At 38.8% G+C, this 20335-nt stretch overlaps 1 protein-coding gene across 3 annotated transcripts in view; it reads left to right on the top strand.

The window, feature by feature from the left end:
* The window catches only part of ncam2 (neural cell adhesion molecule 2), a 140075-nt gene that overhangs the window by 98993 nt on the left and 20747 nt on the right, over positions 1 to 20335 (top strand). For all 3 annotated transcript variants that reach the window (XM_025062036.1, XM_008324878.3, XM_008324877.3), the window contains exons 3-9: positions 845 to 919; positions 5355 to 5561; positions 7095 to 7238; positions 8681 to 8818; positions 14724 to 14841; positions 17416 to 17585; positions 18374 to 18519. In XM_025062036.1, coding sequence (XP_024917804.1) covers positions 845 to 919; positions 5355 to 5561; positions 7095 to 7238; positions 8681 to 8818; positions 14724 to 14841; positions 17416 to 17585; positions 18374 to 18519 — 998 coding nt within the window. The remainder of the gene's footprint in view (positions 1 to 844; positions 920 to 5354; positions 5562 to 7094; positions 7239 to 8680; positions 8819 to 14723; positions 14842 to 17415; positions 17586 to 18373; positions 18520 to 20335) is intronic.

Below are 20335 nucleotides of genomic sequence, written 5' to 3'. Positions count from 1 at the left end.
TCTGTTAAAGTCAATTATGAAATCAGAACATAGGTAACTGGAACATGGAGTCAGGGGTGTGTGGAAATGCAGTTTAAAGGATACACACGCTGACATTTACACACACAGCCGACGCTGGAATTGGGCAGTTTGAAGATTTGACTTTTCTTTCATGAAAGTTGATACAAGCATTCTTTTTTTGTGTCTGTTTGTCTGTTTTATACTTACACAAATGTGAACTGACTTTTTTAAAACCAACTTTTATAACTCTAATATAAAATAATTCTCCCCAAATGCAGTTAGGAATGCATTCACATTTGCGTGGTATTTCTGGATTTCTGGTGAAGTAAATGATCACAGACCAGGTATTTAAATATGTCTTTGAACAAGAACTGACAGGCTTGTCACTGAACTGTTTTTTAGTGTGCCTTGGAAACACAAATGCAATTAAACTCACTGGTGTCGGTTGGAATGAATTCTATAAATACCCAATGATAATGGACTTATCTCTCAGCAGCATGTGCTGTTGGAATGTAATTTGTCATTCCGTAGGGGGTTTGAAAACTCACGATCAGCCCAAAAATGCCTGAGTGGAGGGAGCATAACTAGACATTCCAGAGTATTTGTATTTGTGAATGAGAACCGATGTTGTCCCTGAAACCTACATCTGGGCCGTGGCCGAGGAGGTGTACGACCATGTAACACAGACTGGGAGAGAGTTGTGGCATGTCTCGTTCTTTCACCGCACAGACCAAGACTAATTTAAATGTGTTACAGTCATGTTGTTTAAACTAATCCTCTCCTCCCCCCCTCTCTCCCTCCCCCTCCACCCTCTCCCCTCTTTCTTCCACATTCTAATTTGCAGCTGCCCTGCAGGTGTCAATATCTCTTAGCAAAGTGGAACTAAGTGTTGGAGAGTCCAAGTTTTTCATCTGCACAGGTAAGGTAACTTTTTGTTTTTCTTTATATTAAATTCTTAAAAATGTTATTAAAAGATTGTATTTTTTTATTTTGTTGACAAAATGTAACAGTGATGTTCTTTGTGATACTATCATATCAATACAGCAAGAACCTCTTTGGAAATTAGCATGACTTTAGCTTGTCTGCTGGATTGACCTGCAAGAGCCAGTCTCTCATTTCTGTATCAGTTAGCCTTGGCCACCCATTACAGTCTTACTGGGTTACTCAGTTTCTTAGTGTAATTTTGATAGATACAGTACTAACCCTCCTTAAGAACTGCAGTTTTATTTAGTTCTGCCTCACTACCCTAGACATTACAACTAGTTAGTTTGAAATTGTCCTCAAATCTGTTGGCTCGCCCCCTTTTCACCATCCTAACACCTCATTTACATTTATGCATTTAGCATACGTTTTTATCCAAAACGACTTCGAAGAGGAGGATTACTGATCAAACTACACAGAGAAACTCTTGATCGGAAGTCGCACCTTCCTAACTAGGGTAGCGATAAGTGCAAAAGGAGCAGGAAAGTACAAGAAAGTGTTAGGGCAGGAGGTTCTCTCTGAAGAGCTGGGTCTTCAAGAGCTTTTTGAAGATAGTCAGGTACGCTCCTGTTCTGGTGGTGCTTGGTAGATCATTCCTCCAGTGTGGAACGATCCATGAGAAGAGAACCTGGATGGTCTTGTTTGAGGTGTTGGGACTGCAGGATGACTCATTAAGTACTCTGTAGCCTAGCATTAGTGATTTGAATTTGATGTGGGCATCTGTGGTTAGCCAGTGTAGCTCAGAGAACAGAGCGCCGCCACATTCTGGAGCATCTGCAGTGGTTTTGTAGCACAGGCTGTGAGGCCTTCTACAAGGCTGTTGCAGTAGTTGAGGTGGGAGATGACCATGGTCTGTACCAGGGGCAGGGTAGTCTCTGGGCTTAGGTATTATCTGATCTATGAATTTCTCTCTCAACGTTTAAAACCTTTGTTTGTCATGCACACACACACACAAAGTACAAAGGCAAACGGAGCCATTGTCATGCACACACACATACACAAAGTACAAAGGCAAACGGAGCCATGCCAATGCTGGCCATAGGTTAACCAGCCCTGTGACTAAGTGAAGCTGGCCCTCTCAACACGGTGGGTGCATCCCCCTTCTCATCATTCGTTGTGCACACTGTCCACAATGGGACACCGTTGCCTGTGGGGCAGTGGGTTAGAAAAACACTTTAGCAGCTTGGCCCGCCTCCTGCTGGCCGCCTCTGCTCTCCTGCCAACACTCTCAGCATGGTGCTAACAGCCACCAGTGAGCATGCACACTAGGAGGAGCTCAAGGGTGGCATTGAAATCTCAAGGCAGAAGAAAGAAAGCAGAAGATGAGGCAGAATTAGGCTGATGTTTACCAAACTGACACGTCCAATTATAAGTTTACTTTTACGGTGTATTATTGATTATTAAATTATTTATTATTCAAATTAGCAAACCCACCTTGTAAGTAGGTCTGCCAATTATTTTTTTTTATCTTTTAGAGACAGAAATTTACAAAGGCGGATAGAAAAAAAAAGCCCTGTGAAAGATGAAGTGCTGCATGCAAACAAATGAACAAAGAGCTTTCTACCCAAATTAAATTTGGCTTTACATATCACACTGCGTTTTCCCCACAGCATTTATCATACCCATATCAGTATGGATTTAGGAGAAAGAAAAGAGGATCTTGTCCTGTACGTAGTTTCATATTAGTGAAGAAACAGGAGAAAATGTGTGGTCTTATTAAAAAAACAGTCATCACTGGGGTACATTTGAGATGTCCCAAATGTGTGATTGACTTAAAGGAATAAAAACTACAAAACAACATTTAGCTCTGTACATATGTTATTCTCAAAAAAATTAAAACTATACCATATAATTGATCCATTCATCATCTACTGCTAAATACTTTTTATCAACCAAAAGGATACACTACACTAGTGTCTACTACTGCATGTCCCAGAACTGATTATTATTACATTGTTTGTGAAGTCTGTATCAAACAAGTAGCTCTCTGTATTACTGAGTGACCTTGAAATAGCTCTCAGTTTCAAAAAGGTCGTTGACCCCTGGTCTAGGGACCGTCCACCAGTTCATCACAGGGACACAGACATTTAGAGTCTGTGTGAGAGGTACAACCAACCCACACTAACCTTTATACCTATGCTCACCTATGGACCTATGGTTAGAGTAAACCTTGTGTTAAGCAATACTAATAATAATAGAAATAATAAAAAAAAATTGTAATATATATTACATCAAAGATAAATAAACCAATGGACAAAGAAATGAAAACACTGTAAACAGGAACAGTTTGAAGGTGGCTATAATAGTATCCATCCATCTGAGCCCATGTCTCTAGTTGTTATGTAAAAGGAGGGAAGGAGTAAAACTGACAAAGGCTGGTTGGTGTTCCAGAGCTGGGCTGCTGAGCAGTCGAATCTCACGGTGGTGAGACAGGAAAGTGATGCTAAATTTATTTGGAAACCAGTTTATGTCTTGAAGAATGGCTCTCCAAGAAAAATGTCTTCTTAAAGTGTTCTTGTCGTTGTATTGCTTTACAAAACAAGTAGTATTTTATCGACCAACTGGGTTTTGTTGGTAAGACTTAAACAACAACAACAAGAACAAAATAAAAAACCCAAACTGGTTCAAGAATGTGTTATGAAAAGAAAAAGTGAGATGAGAGCTCCTGGATATTGTAGCAGCTCTGTTAGGATCACAACCTCAGAACAAGTGACATATACAGTGGACGCCCTAGATACGTTACGAGTCTGCAAGATTTTGATCCTAATACGAGGAAATACCTAGTTACGAGTGCTCAACCGAACTTTATTTTTCCACCTGAATTTGAAAATCCTGCGCATATAGGTTCATGATTCATGACTATGGTCATTTTAGTCCTTATGTTTTCTGGAATGTATTTGAAAAGTACTGTTTTACTAAAAAAAAAATCCATTCATACATAGTTTACAGAAACATATTAAACTGGTTTATGTATTATATAAACTGTTTATATGTCTATCCAACTGTTTAAATTGAAAGTAATTTGTCAAATACATGTATATATATAATTTCATTTGGTTTGATTTGATGTGGTTATTTGCGATTAAGTAACCCATAATAAACCCCTAATTAACTAGATTTTTAAAAATCAATAAAATATAATTAACATGTTATTATTTTGACCAGTAATTGAAGCCTCTAGCCATAACTCTACTAATGTGATTTTGTTTCTTAAATATCCTTTGAAGACGAAGACTCTTAGTTTTTTTCCCCTCGCCTCTCTCATGCTCACTCATTCCCTAACGACCTAAAACAATTATCACCGTGGCTTTTCTGTCAGGCTCCGTGGGTGCATTCATACAGCTGGTCCTGGCACCAAGGGACACATTGAAAACCATTAATTTGCAATGTGCTGGTGACTGAGATAGCCTCATTATTTCAGCTGTTGTTTTATACTTCTCTACTGCCGCGGATGATGAGAAACACTGTCTTTTCATCTACCACGAGTCACTGCAATTACCGAGAAATGTTTAAAAAAGTTACCAGCATTCAACAACTGTCAGAGCAAGAGTTTACATGTGCTTTAAACAAATATCACACTTACTGTGGTCCAGAACACCTTGCATCAAAATGTGGCAGCCACAGTAGAATGACTAAATCTACAACACAGACTTACACAGCTGTATTTCAGGGTCACACGGTGTGAACATGGAAACACAAGAGAATCAGTAGAAAAGGTCAACATTATGAAGAGAGTGAAAATTCTTTGCACGATTGGTTTACTGGTTACTTTTTCATTTCCCCCTTTCCCTCGTCTTCTTTTTTCTCTTTCTTCTGTAATCGTCTTGCAGTTTCATCATCAAAGAGGTTCATCCAAACCAGAGAAGGAGCCCAAAAAATAATCTAATCATTAATTTTAATTTATTTTTGTAGCAATTTCCTGAACCGTACACCACACAAACCGCTATGATCGTCGGATTCTCAAATTTCCGGTATTACTTGAACGTACCTCGTGTGACAGCCTGAGCGTGATGATGTGTTTATCTGTGTAGACCTGGCAGTTTTCACCTGCTGTCAAGCTGCTCTTCTCCCCAGGTTAGCTGCAGCAGGTTTTTGACAGTGCTGAAAACATGTTGGTTAATAATTTTCTTATGCTAAATAAATAATAATTATTTAATAGTATTAATAATAGTAGTAATAATATTTATTTAATACAAATAAGAATACATTCTAAAAGTTAATGTTTTTCTGCATTGTATGGTATTAGCACAGGAACCCCCGCAACCATGCTGAGGAATAATCTGTTGATAGTGGATGGATGGATACAACCACCTGGATTCTTTAACCATTATCGTTGCTTTCTCTTCTTCACTTTCACACTGTCTGCTCTCTAGCTATTGGAGAAACACTGAGGCTTGAGTGGTACAATCCCCAAGGAGAGCGCATCGTCACCTCCAGAAGGATTGCACTTCACACAGAATCATCGCGATCAAGGCTAATCATTTACAACGCCATAATCGAGGATGCAGGCATCTACCGCTGCGTGGCCACCGACACCAAGGGTGAGAGCAAGGAGGCTTCAGTGGTGCTGGAGATCTACCGTAAGTTTCACTCAAAGTGTCCAAAACACCCAGGCACGCATTTACCTGATAAAATTGTTGGTGCGTTTTCTTGTATAAAACTATTACAGGAGAAAAAGTGAAGTGTTGAGGTTGTCAGAATCGTTTCCTTTCAATGCATGAATATCACACACAGTCACAACGATTACCTTTTACAGCAATAGTTAAACCTCCTTCGAACACTACCCACACCTTACTCACTGCATAGCCAGTATAACGGAACTGTTGTTTCTATGGCAACCCCAGCATCGCTCACTTGGGCCCAGACATGCAAATGTGTTCTGCCTGAAGCTCTGGTCGGTCATTGTGCCAGCATACAGCAGTGCACAGGTCTGTGAAATAAAACATGTTGAACATCAAACTAATGACCTGTGGGAACGCTAATGTGTTGACCCCTAAGCATATAGACACACACACACACACACACACAAATGTGTGTATTTGGGCAAGATTGGGGAATCTCAAATACACACTTATAATAAACACTGCAGAGTCAGCTCTAGATTTAGTTTATTCTTAATATCACATCTGTTATTGATCTGATCTGAATAACTTAATTCTCTTACAAAAAAATAGGTGAAAATTCAAATTGATTCAAACTGCCAAAACAATTTAAAATTATTATTGTGCGGATAAAAGGGAGCAGTAAAAAAATAAAAAACTAAAAAAAACTAAAAGGAAACCCATGGATGAAACATGCCAACTTGCACAGAGATGCCAGACACATTCAGTGGAGGAGGACACAGTGAATGGGAAAGGATGCTCATTTCAGAGAGCAGTGTTGCATAAATCAAAGAGCAGATGCTAAAAGTGAGGCTTTACCTCCACCGTTTCTCACTAAGATGGCAGCAGGCCTTGCAGTTTCACATCATCAAAGAGAGCCATCCAAACCAGAACAGGGTTTAGTGTCATGCTGCAGCAAGAAAATAGAACAAATCACTTGTTTTTGTTGAACTGTTTTGTTTAACTACCATGTCCCAGTCCTTATGTTTGGGAGGAGAAGATTGCAGTTGACAGTACATTGAACATGATTGAAGATGGTCATCCGTGACCCTGTGGTCATTTTACAATCTAACAATAAAAAGGTTTGATCTCAGCAATTATGTCCCATAAAAACCTAACATTTGTAGCCGCTTTTACTTTCGACTTTGAAATGTACGTAAAGGACGACCATTTTCTGAATTTCTTTTTTGTGGCTGCCATTGCTCTAACATTCTCCAGCTCCCATTGACACCTATTCAAAAGCTTCTCCTAATCAATAGTTGGCTTCACTGATAATACTGATGGTTTATGTGTTTTTGAAAACCATGTTCGACCACATTCAGCTTTGTATCTGTGTCTGTAAAGAACATTTACAGATTTCAGGATCACCTTTAACCTACTGTATACTTGAGTTAATTGCAGTTTCAAATGCAGTGGGATCAAAGGAGGATTTAGCTTGTAATGCTGCACAGAGCCTCAGTGGTTAAACTGAACTGCATAATGAACATTATTGTCTGTTTTCTAATCTCACAGAGAAGCTGATGTTCAGGGACATCCAGTCACCACAGGAGTTCCGACAAGGCGAGATGGCCGAGGTGGTGTGTGATGTCATCAGCTCACCGGTGCCTGTGGTGGTGTGGTACTACCAGGAGAGGGAAATCACAGAGGAGCAACACAGTAAGGCTGGCTATTGCAGATTATCAAATGATGTTTTATCAATTATTCAGAACGGGGAAACAAGACATTTGGAGAATCATGTTTTTCTACCTTTACAAAGCTAAGACATGGTAAACATTGTTCCCATCAGAGAATTTTTCCACATAATCTATTAACTAAATCTGTTTCTAATGTTCTTTGAGTTTGGTTAAAAATTGATTGTTTACTCCCATTTCAAAATTGTTGAATTTTGACAGTTAAAAACAGTCCAGTGCTCCCTGAAAATATTATGATGAAACTTTGAAGCTGTTCCAGATGCTGGAGAGACGTGTTCTAACAACTATGTGATGTATATTTTACTACCGGGCATCATATGTGGGAGTGACACGTGCACTTTTTCCATTTATTAGTTAGTATCAATATTTTCTGAGAGTAATTCATTCGATACACCAACTCCAGGACCCAGTCCCTATCTCTCAAACATTTACTAGAAATGAATATTTTGTGCCAAGAATTTTGCTGGAAGTTTTGCTGAACAATAAAAAAGTGATTAGAAGTGAATAGAAGTCCCAGCCGCTCAGAGGAAGCTATACCTCAACAGCATCTTAAAGAATGAATTATTAAGCAGTTAAATGGTCACATTCAAAAACAGCTTCACAAGGTCTCAAGGCTTCAAGCCCCTGGGACTCCTCCTGTTTACTGATACAGTTTACTTTCATCCCCACGTTGATGTCTGCCATTTTAAAAAGCTCCTCTTTAATCTTAATTAATCACATGGTTTTTTTTTTGCAGTATTCTTTTTACCCTGAGGGTGGTCTTTTTTGAAGAACATTTTGAAAGAAAAGACAGATAAAAGGCAGTGTGAGCGATAATATCCCCTCCTGGTAATATAAATAACAGAAGTAGACAAGGATTCATTATATCATCTTCTCTCCCTAAATTACGAGCCTTAATGCCACAGTTCCATCCAGACAGACCTGAGAGCCCTGAAAGATATGAAAGACAAAGTGAGCCATTAAATCTGTCAGGGTCTGTGTATGTGGACGGTTTTTTTATGTTTAGTTTTTTATGTTTGTTTTTTTACACCTTGTTTTGATCATATATATAACTATAAATAAAGACGATCTTTTGACTTTAACCAGATCTGTCTAATCTGTGCAGTTGAACTGTGCATACCCATGGCTTAGGAGAAATAAGACAGAGATAATCTGGTCAATCTCACAGTGGGCACAACTGGAGCAGGAGACGATGGGAACCAGTGATGTCATGGGTGTTTATCTTTGTGAAGTTTCACACCTAAATGTGCTGATGTGAGGACTCACAGTCTAACGCCTGGAGGAAACTCCGATGGCAGTTTTTTCTCTCCTCATTTTTCCTTCGTTCCAGTAGTTCTTGCGAGTTTCGACCTCTCTCCCATCTCCGTCTGTTTACACGTGTCATTCCTTTCCCCGTCTGCTCTGAAGGCAAATACCAGCTGCTGGAGAACAACAACCTACAGATCCAGTATGTGACCAAGGCAGATGAGGGTGTGTACCGCTGTGAGGCCAGCGTGGAGGCCCGTGGGGAAATCGACTTTGTGGACATTGCTGTGTTGGTCAACGGTAAGTTACAACTCAAGTTGCTGTTGAGGAAATGTAGGTGAAAAGTTGGATTGAATATAGAAGTATTTTGGACATTCAGAGTAAGTTAAGAAGTTAAGTTGTTGTGACTTTAATTTAACCTTACATTACCTTATGGAGTACCACAAAAAACAATTTAAAAAACATGTTTATTGGGTGTACATGCAAGGACATGGAGAACTGCAGTTTTTCTTGTTTGTATAGAGTGGACATTGTGGTAATAAAATGTCAGATTTTTGCAAAAAAAACAAAAAAAGAACTGGACTGGTTCAGTTTTTTGAAGACATTTCACCTCTCATCCAAGAGGCTTCTTCAGTTCTGACTGACTGCTGAGAAGTTTCTGGTATATGAACATCTGAAAGAGAGGGTCCATGTAATAAACAAAGGCAGTGACTAAACCTAATTCCAAAGAAAGGAAATGTTGTTTTCACAAGGGTCTAGGTGTGAATGGGGGGGTTGTTAGAGACGGACGGCACATTGGTAGCACTGGGGGGGGGTTATCTGAAAAGACTTGAGTCTTCTGGGAAGAGAACTCAGGACAACACGGCAGGTGGATGAAAGACGGCGTCTAATTCCACCTCCTCTGTTGACGGATGGTTTGTCCAGGTTCACATACTTCACTCCTTTTCAGACCAGCTGTCTTCTCATCTGTCAAGGAGATGAACATTTCCATCCTCACAGGTGTGTCCTTAGCCTTTGAGGTGCAGATGAACAGCTGAGCACTGACCTGAGTTGTGGCCGTGGCTGTCTTATCCCTAAGATGAACAGGCTTCTGGTTGAGGGTGTTGTAGTTTGAAGTAGACATAAGAAATGATGATGTTATTCTGTTTTTTTACCATTGTCTTCCCTGCTCTTTTCTTCGGTGTTGGTGGATTTGGTGAAGAACCAATTGGAGTAGCCACAAGTCTTTAGGGCCCTTCTTGTGTGTGTTCCTTCACCTCACCGTCTTCTCTTTAATACCAGAACCTACTAAGCAGTCAGTTAGAACTGAAGAAGTCTCTTTGATGAGAGGTGAAACGTCTTCAAGAAACTAAAGCAGTCCAGTTGACCCTGATGGAACTGATGGTTGAGATGACCTGGACGGCTGAGAACTTACACAGACTGGTATTGGTATATAAACATTTACAGGCACAAATACATTTTGATTGCATTAGTTCAAAGATGTCCAGTAATATTTTGAGACTTTTTACTGGCTTTTAAAAAGATTTTGTTCTTGGTATTTTCTCCCATATTCTTTTCCAAATACTTTTTCCTTAGTCACATACAATGAACAAACTTGAAGTTGCCTTCCTTCAAACAGATAAAGGCCGTAATCTTTGAAAAAATTAATAGTGCCATTACGGTTTTACCATTTGTTCTCCTCTGGAGCATTGTCTCTCACAGATTGCTCCGGTGACTGAAATCTGATTTGGCTCAGGTCATGATTGTCTCGTAGCACTCCAGCAACTGTAATGCTATCATCGCACATGTAATTCTCTGCCTCTTAATCTAAAAGCAGAGCAGCCCTTTGCCCACTTACCTCACATCGGAGAAGGATCCAATAAGCCTGCTCAATGAGGCACAGCGTGTTATTGCAGTGACAGGACAGTGGGGCCACTGAGACTGCACGCTGCACAGAGCACTTTGACAAGTGTCTGGAGTTTGAGCACTCTCACATTGCAGAGGAGAGAAGATGACCTCGAACTGCAGGGATAGGCAGCTCGATGGTGTCGTTACATTTATCGTTTTCTGAGTCTGATCTTATACAGTCAAAGTTACATTGTTCACCTCAATCTTTAGTTCTACATCTAGGAAAGAAGTGTTTTGTTTTTGTGTTGGGATTTGTATTTGTTGTTTGGTAACTGGTATGATTAGGTATGAGTTCCACCTAGGGGGAAATAATTGGTTTCATTCACGGCACATCCACTTGGGATCTTTTTTTTTTTTTAAGTCTGACTAAAGACAAAATTTAATCTTGCTCTTTTTGTCTGAAGATAACCCAAAGTTTCAGCAGGCAGACAGGACTTCTAAATTAGAGTATTTCACTGGGGTTTTAACAAAAGTTTCCGAATTGATATTTTTCAACATCAATCGTACCATCATTAGGATTAGTCACGAATAAAAGCTAGAACGAAGCACAAGCATCTACATGATGTTATGTGTCCTTTTTAGCTTAATGATTCATGGTTCATTATGATTAATCATGATCATTCATGATTAACCCTTTCACAGCCCTACTCAACACACAATGTTTGCATTTTGTAGCCTTGATTTCTTAGTATTTTTTAATTATAACAGCAAGAATAATTGGCTTTCAATTTTCGAAAGTCCGTACCTAACATTTATTTTTGCCCCAAACCCCAGACCTTTGAGATCAGCAGCATTTTTGTTTGTTTTTTTGTCTTGTAGTCAGGAGCACCAGGCTGTTTGTCCAGGTTTCCAGCAGTAGTGTGTCGTGCTGCTGTTCAGACACACACACGTCAGAGGAAGAGTTGGTTCTGCCTACTTTAGTATCTTCCCTGCGGGAATTGCTTTATTCATGACCGACAACATTACATCTGAGAGCATGGCTCAAACAGCTGGAGCTGTGTGTTTTCCTCCTCCAATAAAGATGTAAATATTCATTGGATATTTGTTAGAAGAGCAGTTGTTGGCAAACATATTGCCCTGGCTCTCCTACAGTCCATTGAGTCGACGAAGATGAAGCTAACGACTTGTCACAAAAACAGTGTGCAATCATGTGCACATCATTGATGAAGTCATTAGAACAACATTTTCAACCAATGGGGAAAAAAATCCAAGTAATTTATCCATTAAAATATTTTCTTTTTAAATAATACATATTATTCTATAATTAAATTGTTAGATCACCATTTCATGGTTTGACTTTCATATCTCAATGCGCTAAATCTAATCAGAAATAACTGCAATTCAATTTTAATTTAATCTTAAGGAACTTTAAGGAACATGGTATAGTGGCATTTATAAAATAAAAATTTAAAACTGGGCAAGGCAGCTTAGAGTTTTACTGTCTTCAACCATTGAACAATTAAGGTCCAAATTTATTTAAAATTTAAGGACCATGTTTATATAACACATTTTATAATATATATTAATAATAAATATATATTATGTAATAAATACATTTATAGTTATTATTAGAATTGTGTCCAAAGTCTGGTGCAGATCGAAGCTGGTTGGTTCCTCCTCTTTTAATTTAACCAGTAATTAACCATAATCCACATACTTTTTGTGTGAAGCAGTTAGCAGTTCTCCCCCAAGAATCATATAAGGTGGTTTCATAAAACACCTCTGGGAGAAATACAGCAAAAAATAGTTTTTTTTCTATTAAAAGTGACTCAGATACCTGAGGTATTCCTAAAAGTTCCTAGAATATGATTTCCTTCTTGCCAAAAGCCTTTTTCTGTTTCTTCGTTTGAAGTCTTTCAGCTTGGCAGTGCGCCTGTTGATTTAGACAGGTTCACTTACGTAGGAGTCCGCAGCAGTGGGATGAGGAACAGCAGAGAATAGAGATCTATTGGCATAGAAATCAATAGTTTTCGTGTCAGGCTGATGCTTTCTGCTCTCAATCACAGCTGTTGTAACTGAAAGAGGCTCGGTCTTTGACTGCTGTTGTTTCAGGGCATTTTAATCCCTGAAAAGCCTGCTCTGCCTTGATGTGTGTCTCATTACTCTGCTCTGTTTACTGATGTTTGCTGAATGTACTACAGAAATGGAAATATGTATTTTGGGGGTGGATGTCAAACGTTTGGGGTTTTGTTTTGTTTTGGTTTGTTTTTTTTTTCAATACTGTGGAATTTATAGTAGGAAGAATTTGGCGACGCATTATTGCAAACTGGTAACTTTCATTGTTGTGCAATAATGATGTCCAAAAGACAACAGCTTTTTAGTTTATTAATTCACTTTAAATCAGTTATATAATATTCCAGTGTACAGTATTATTAAGACAAAAAATATATATTTTCCTCCTGAGATACCTTTTCATCATGGAACAAATATACTTAAAGTGTGCCATTTAATTAAGATTTGTTGGTGTTCATAAAATACAGGCTCTTCCAAACAATGAGAAGTGTCTGAATTCTCTGAGAGTGTGTAGTTGAAATGCCAACCAACTGATTTTCAACTGTGCAGAGCTGGGACACATACGCCTGTATGCATTAAGAATTTAAATGTGCAGGATTTTAAAAGAGCAGACTTCTTATATATATATATATATATATCTATATATATATATAAAAAAAAACAGAGCTGAGAGATATCGAGATATATAGATATATATAGATATATCTTGATGTGAGATATATCTATATATCTATATATCTCTTACCCCACCCAGCTGTGTAGCCAGTGTAGCTCAGTGACCAGAGGGGCTGTGTCCTGTTAGGCTGATTGAAGACCAGCCGTGCCACTGCATTCTGAACCATGTGCAGTGGTTTGGAGGTTGTAACCAGTGTCCTTTACTTTGCTGTGTTGTGGAGCTGACTGTTGGGCTGTTGTGTCTACAAACCTAAAAAAGCCAGTTGTTTGGTGGAAATGGAATTGGCTCTGTGGTCAGTGACAGAGACAATAAAAAAACCCCACCATACCCTCTGTGCTGAACTCCTAACTGCTCAGCAGCTGATTTGACCACAGATACTGTAGTCATCGTGGTGACATCAGCCATCGGCCGAGAACACAAAGGCGACGGCTGAATCAAACGCTACCGTATGTACATCCACGCCAGGGCGGCTACGGTGAGTGCAGTTACAGTCAGCTGAGAGCGGGCCTGAGACATCTGATAAATATGGTGGCATAAAGATGTCAGTCAGTGTCAGTGCTGCGGAGAAAAGAGAAGAAAAAGACAGCGCTCCCTTTACTTCCTTTTTACTACATGACAGGATGTCAACCCCCAGCTGATTGGACGACGGTGACAGCTTTCAGCATGTACTGGTGATAAAATCATCATGACATTTGCTTTACCGGAATGCAGTATTTATATATGCACCTTACCATATATGTGTAGTGTGCACACATTTCTACAATATAATAACATGGTAGACTATCCAGCTTTATGCTGATATTTTTATATTATTACTACGGCTGGCATCAGACCTTAATCACAATGGTGATCCAGCTGTAAATCACAGCTTTGAGTCAATAAGTTTTCATTTGCTTTTTCCAGTTCAACCTTTTCTCTTGTTCTTACCAGTTCCAGGCTGCTGTCTGGCAAAAAAAAAAAAAAAATTCCACTAAGGAAACAAATATCATCCATACCAAGACCCAGTCCAGTGCCCAGGCAGATTTACATGGATAAAGTTTCAATGTACTGTATTGTTTGTTTGTTTTCCGGGGCTGGTTGTGAATTGAATGCCCCCTGGAGGATAATAAAGACGCCTTGCCAGAGGCATTTCCTTCATGGGTTGTGCCGCAATATGCCTTTCTCAGCCAAAAAGTGTCACACATCACTGCCCACTCTGGCAACACATTACAGTACTGCTGACAGATGTCTGTTAAGGAAATGATCAACGCTGTGTTTTTAAGGACAATTAAGTCATGTGATGAATTTGTGTCATGTGTACAGTATATGAAATGTTTATATATGAAGAGGAGTAGGAATACTATATTTACACCGATCAGGGAGACATACAGAATGGCAGCAGCTCAAACTTAGAGGGACTGGACTCTTCAAAGACAGTAGCTGGTTTCAGAGATGAGACTGGACTCTTCTGTCAAAGACAGTAGCTGGTTTCAGAGATGATGGTTGGCCTCAGTTAAACCCCTTGTCTAACTTCATGTATATATTAAAGTGACCTTCTGTTGATCAAGACTGACTGGTAATACTTTCAGGGTGACATAACAGTGCTCTTACCTGACTGTGTTTAATCTCCTCTGTACTTTTGGTTTGCAGTCCCACCAGTGTTGACAGTGTACCAGCAGTCCTTCAACGCCACAGCTGACTACCAGGAATCTGTCACCTTCACTTGTATTACCTCTGGATCGCCTGACCCCGTCGTGACATGGCACAGGTACCTGTACTTGTTTGTGTGTGTGTGTACATATATATCCACATATGTACGTATATGTGTATATATGTGTATATGTGTATATATGTATAGATTTGCATATATGTACTTTTATATATATGTGTATATATGTACATATATGTATGTATATATGTGTATATGTATATATATACATATATGCATATATATATATTTATCATCGTTTCTTTAAAATGTTTTGAGGGAGTACTACTGCAATAAATTCTGCAAAGCAACTGTGTGCCCCACAAAGGCATCAAAGGTCTCAGTGTCCACTCCCTGCCAATATCAAAAACCACCCGAGGAAAAGAACCGTGACACATGCATCAGTGGAGTACGGTCACTGTTTATAGATGCTGCATAGCTTAAAGAAAATCATTCATCTTTGATTATTTTCAGCACAAACCATGGGTGCTGCGTACCTTAGCTCCAGGGTGTGCCACCTGCACTAATTTACAGTCATAATTAAACAGAAATTCCCGAAGGTCATTACAGGGTCTCACAATAATTGTGAGACTTTGTGAACATGTTTCCTTGAGTGTCGTCTTGTTATCGTGACAGGAAACTGAGCCGTGCAACAAAGTGATAAGTAAAAAAAGGAACATGTTCATTCTCAGCAAATTACTTTTTGATTCAAGTAAATCACATCATGCTTTAATTATATGACTAGGATGAGAGGGCCTTGATGAGGAAAGTTGAGCAACTTTGATTAAAATAAAAAAGAGCCTCAGATGAGGTAGCAATGAAATAAATACAGAGCCTTTAATTGTACAATTATAATCCTTCTCAGTGGAGCTGTTTAAATGTTTAAGACTAAATGAAATTGGATGGTGGAACACACTTATCTGCAACTGCCTTCTCCATAATATACCCTCAAAACAGTCAGTCAGAAGTGCTGACGTCGACTCATTGGATTTGTTATAAAACACATGGGCACAGCTATAATAAGTACTACTTATACAATAAGTTTTGCTGTCACGTGACATGATGTACTGCACATTTCTGACCCTGCTGTAAAATCCTACATCATAAGCACTAAATAAAAAGGATAATATCACCATAACTCAACTGATGAATGCAACAAAAAGAGAAGATGAATGAGTGGAAACCTGTCAAATGGGCCAACAATGCACATGGCCATAAAATGAAGTTTTGCTTCAAGTCTTTGTGCGCTTAAGATTCAACTCCATATAGAAATGACTACTTGTCATTCCCAACCTATAATCTTTCATCTCTTTGTGCTTGTAAACCACCAATAAAAGCCACAGCATGCTTTAAAAAAAAAAAAAAGACAGACACGGTACGATCTTTGCCTCAGCTTTATTTCCTACATTGTTGTTAAGGCTTCGTGTGGCGGAAATATTAGGTCTTCCCTTAAAGCAGTGTATGTCATCTTGATCTTGCTGTTTACAGTTAAACCAGATTATTTGTTTGAGAAGAGCCACTTTGCAGTTTGCACTTTGTTTTACTCTTTTACTAATACAATATTTCATAATTCATATAAATTGGAGTCAATACATTCAATAAATTCTGAAGGTCATCGGGGGACAGATGTTTTGCAATATTGATTTTCACAGAATTGCTTCATTGTGATATTATAGTTACCGTTGGCATATTATTATATGTATATAGTATCGTATTATATTCCAATATATCCAGTGTCACGGTTCAGTACCTCGTCTCTTAAACACATCAGTAAAAGTCGTCATTTTCAGTGTAAACAACAATCACTATTCCCTGTATTTATCCATGGAAGCGACTTTTCATGGTGAGCTCTATTTCCTGTCAGTGTCTGGTGTTGTCTCAGCCTGTGTAATAGACAACCTGTCACACACAGTCAGTATAATGACACTCAGACAGTGCTGTGGCCCATTCCTCTTAGAGGAAGTACAGAGGTTTCTTCATTTCCTCTCCCGTTCCTCTAACTCCGAGTTACTTGGCTTTGGTAGGTTTTTTGTTTGCCTATTCCAGCACTGCCACAGTGTCAGCAGGTCTGGGCCCTGGACCTCACTGAATAATGTCAGTGCAGCATAATAAATGCTCTTTTTTTTTTTTAGAATTCAGATAGTCACGTAAAGACCAAAACAAAACTGAACACTCCCCAAAAAATATTCAGAATCTTTTTCCATGTGTGTGCTTATGCTAAAAAGCTTAAATAAAGAGTACTCTCAGTTTGCAGTTTTTTCTTTTTTATTGGGTAATATCACTACATGGGCAAATAAAAAAGTACCTCAGGTCAACTTTGTGCTTTAACCCACACATTTCCTAAACACTGCAGTCTAATTGAAAGTACACAGTAATAAACTCAGATGAGACCAACAGTACAGCGATGCCTACGGTAATTGTTCCACTGTGACGCTGTGCTAAATGGTTCTTTAAACCATCTCATAAAAGCGTTCTATAAACATCAGTCCCATCCTTTTACACTTCAAACTAACTCATCTCTTTATGTTACACAGAAACCGATTTGACTTGAGATTTGGGGGAAGTGTAAGCCTGTGTATTCAGGATAACAGGATGTTCTTTCTCAAATGTGTGTGTTTGTCTGCCACTGCACAGGAAAGAACAGCAGTTGGAGCCTTCAGAGCAGTATATTTTCAACAGGCTGGAAGGTGGACACCACACTCTGACCATTCACAACATCCGGCAAGGTGATGGAGGCATTTACTTGTGCAGGGCCACTAACAAAGCTGGATCTCAGGAGCGTGAACTCTTCCTCAAGGTGTTTGGTAAGTAAATCTGTTGGCTCAACTACTGAAGTACTTAACAGAGGAAAAACAGAGGATGAGGAAATCTCAAGAAAATTAATTAAAATTTTGCGATTGCGTCAACAAAATCTTGTAAAGATGCTGGAAGTACCACATGTTTACTGTTTGTAGAATGTTTATTTGTATAAAGAAACATAGGTAGGTGTCTGTATGATTAATGTACTCTGGTCTTAAGTTAACATTATAACAGCTGACACTGCAGCGGTAGTGTACGTAAATCAATAATCAATTCCATATTCTACCAAAGTTAACTAACAGAACTCAGTGTATTTGAATATAAAACACCCTAAATAAGGAAGTTAAAAGATGAGCAGTTACATTCAGCTATTCAGTTGTTTCACCTTAAGTTGAAGGTGAGCTGATGCCTTTTAACCAAAGGTTGAAGACGCACTGATGCAGCTTTTCTTGGCTGTTATGTTTTGTTAGGATATAAAATGTGGACATGTCAGAGAGGAAATACACCTTAAATCTGCAGAGGACTAATGTTTCCACAATGCCAGACCCGCAGAGTTTTTTCACAGTGTACAAATGACCTTGACGGTCAACGCCAAAGTCACAAATCAGCTTCCTGTTAGAGCCTGTGCTATAGCTTCTCTCCTTTCTCGCCCTGACAGCCTCCCCCTTGGCAGTTTCTCACTCACCTACATCCTCATTGATAACTTCTGATCCTTGTGCTGCCACCAACTTGTCTTCAGTCCATCTTCATTTTTCATTTTTCTATTTCTCCTCTCTTTTTTGTCCTCTTCCAGTCCAGCCTCATATCACACAGCTGAAAAACGTGACAGCCGTGGAGGGCAGTGCCACTATGATCTCCTGTGTGGCTGAAGGGGAGCCGCTGCCTGACATTTCCTGGAGAAGAGCCAGTGATGGTCAGACCTTTGTGGATGTGGACAAGGTAGAAAATGCCATTAAAATGTACATTTGTGTGTGTGTGTGTGTGTGTGTGTGTGTGTGTGTGTAGTTCGATAATAACACATGTCCTAGGTTGATGTGGTTTAACATGACATACATTATCGTACTTCTGACAGTAACTTTGGAGTTTCACAGTGTAGTGATTAGCATGCCTGGCTTGCAAGCAGAGAGTTCTGGATGCAATTCCCAGAGGAACCACATACAATATATGTATAAATGTCCTTTCATTGTGGGATAAATAAGGAACTCAAGACTTATTATTATTATAATTGTTATTATTAGTCAGAATGAGCTACCATGTATAGCATTTTAAAATTGGGCGAAAAAATTATTTAAAAAATCCATTATCCATTACACCTTTCTGATCTTGAAATCAGAAAAAAAAAGTATTTATAATTCTAACACTGAACCCCATTTTGAGTAATTTCTACTACACTAATTTCTACTACCTGTAAAAATAGTGAAAAAGTTCAATGAGCTACACAATATATTCCTCTAATTACTCTCTAATAGGGACAAGACGCCCAGCTAAAACACACATATAAAAGTTAACACAAAATGTAAACGTCGACAGAAAAGCCTTCTTTTCTACAGAAAAGTTCAGTGAAATGAATGAGCGTGTGCTTTCTGTTATATCAGGGGATGGTGATAAATCACAGCTTAAATATTCAAGTAAGTTGTTGTCTTCCCATTACTAATGCTATTATGGAACGGCATAGCAGGAAGTAGCACTCCTAAATGTATGCACAAACAAACAGGGCTCGTGCAACATAAGGCATGATGGATGGCCACAGTCATTTGGATGTAAAGCAAATTTCCTCCACTCAATTCCTCTGGAATCTGCATATTCAGTCGGCGCTCATTCATCTCTGCAGACATTTAACGTCTGAGGGCTCACATTTAAGTTGTGCCAAAATGCTATTCAGTTTTTGTCATGACTGAGAGCCAACTCAGGTGATGTCATTATGAGCTGAGGCAGATCTTTCAGCCCTGACACTGTTTGCAAACAGAATGAAAACTTTTTCTCCTTTTCTATTCATGCAACATAAAGTAATGCAGTCCTTTGAAAGGAATTATTAAAATAGGAAATCGTCTAACTGGAATTTGATGTTTGACACATGACGCTTGAGAGCTCTGCCCTAACAGCAAGAAAATACATCTGTCAATGACCAACACACACACACACACACACAGACACTAATTATTGAGTTAAAATGATGTAGACATTAATCTGTCATAAATAATATTATATAATGTACCTTCAAATATTTTGTTTTCATCAAACCAGTACTTTCTGTACTGATTATAAGCTAATTGCATTGTCCTCTAAGCTTAGCTTATACACTATATATATATTTATATATGTTTAAACATGATCTCCACCTGCTTCTTATGGTAATTATGGTAATTAATGTACATTTATGTGACAGCAACATCACTTCTTTGTATGTGTGTGGTGCTGTGTTGATTTATAGATTTGTGTGATTATAAAGATCCATTTCTCAGCTTCCAAGATGTTCTGCTTAAATTATGTAAACTTGCTAATCTTAGACACACTGTGCTGTTGACATTTAAAGTGGACAACTTTAAAATGTCAACACTTCAAGCAGAAATAAACAGCAACAGCAAAAATCAAAGCTGACTTAATGTTGTTATACCTGTACTGTGCACTTTTCCTTCTGAGGCTTTGTTCATTTGACAGGGGAAAGATTCTATATGAATTCTCATTTCTGTCTGCCTCAAATACCTGCGGCTCTCTTGGTCACCTTGAGCAAATCCAGCCTTGGTCCGAGGGAGCT

This window comes from Cynoglossus semilaevis, chromosome 14, assembly GCF_000523025.1.
Source record: "Cynoglossus semilaevis isolate Cse_v1.0 chromosome 14, Cse_v1.0, whole genome shotgun sequence".
NCBI lineage: Eukaryota > Metazoa > Chordata > Actinopteri > Pleuronectiformes > Cynoglossidae > Cynoglossus > Cynoglossus semilaevis.
Note: the sequence above shows the minus strand (reverse complement) of the source record. Positions and strands in the feature narration are given on the sequence as shown.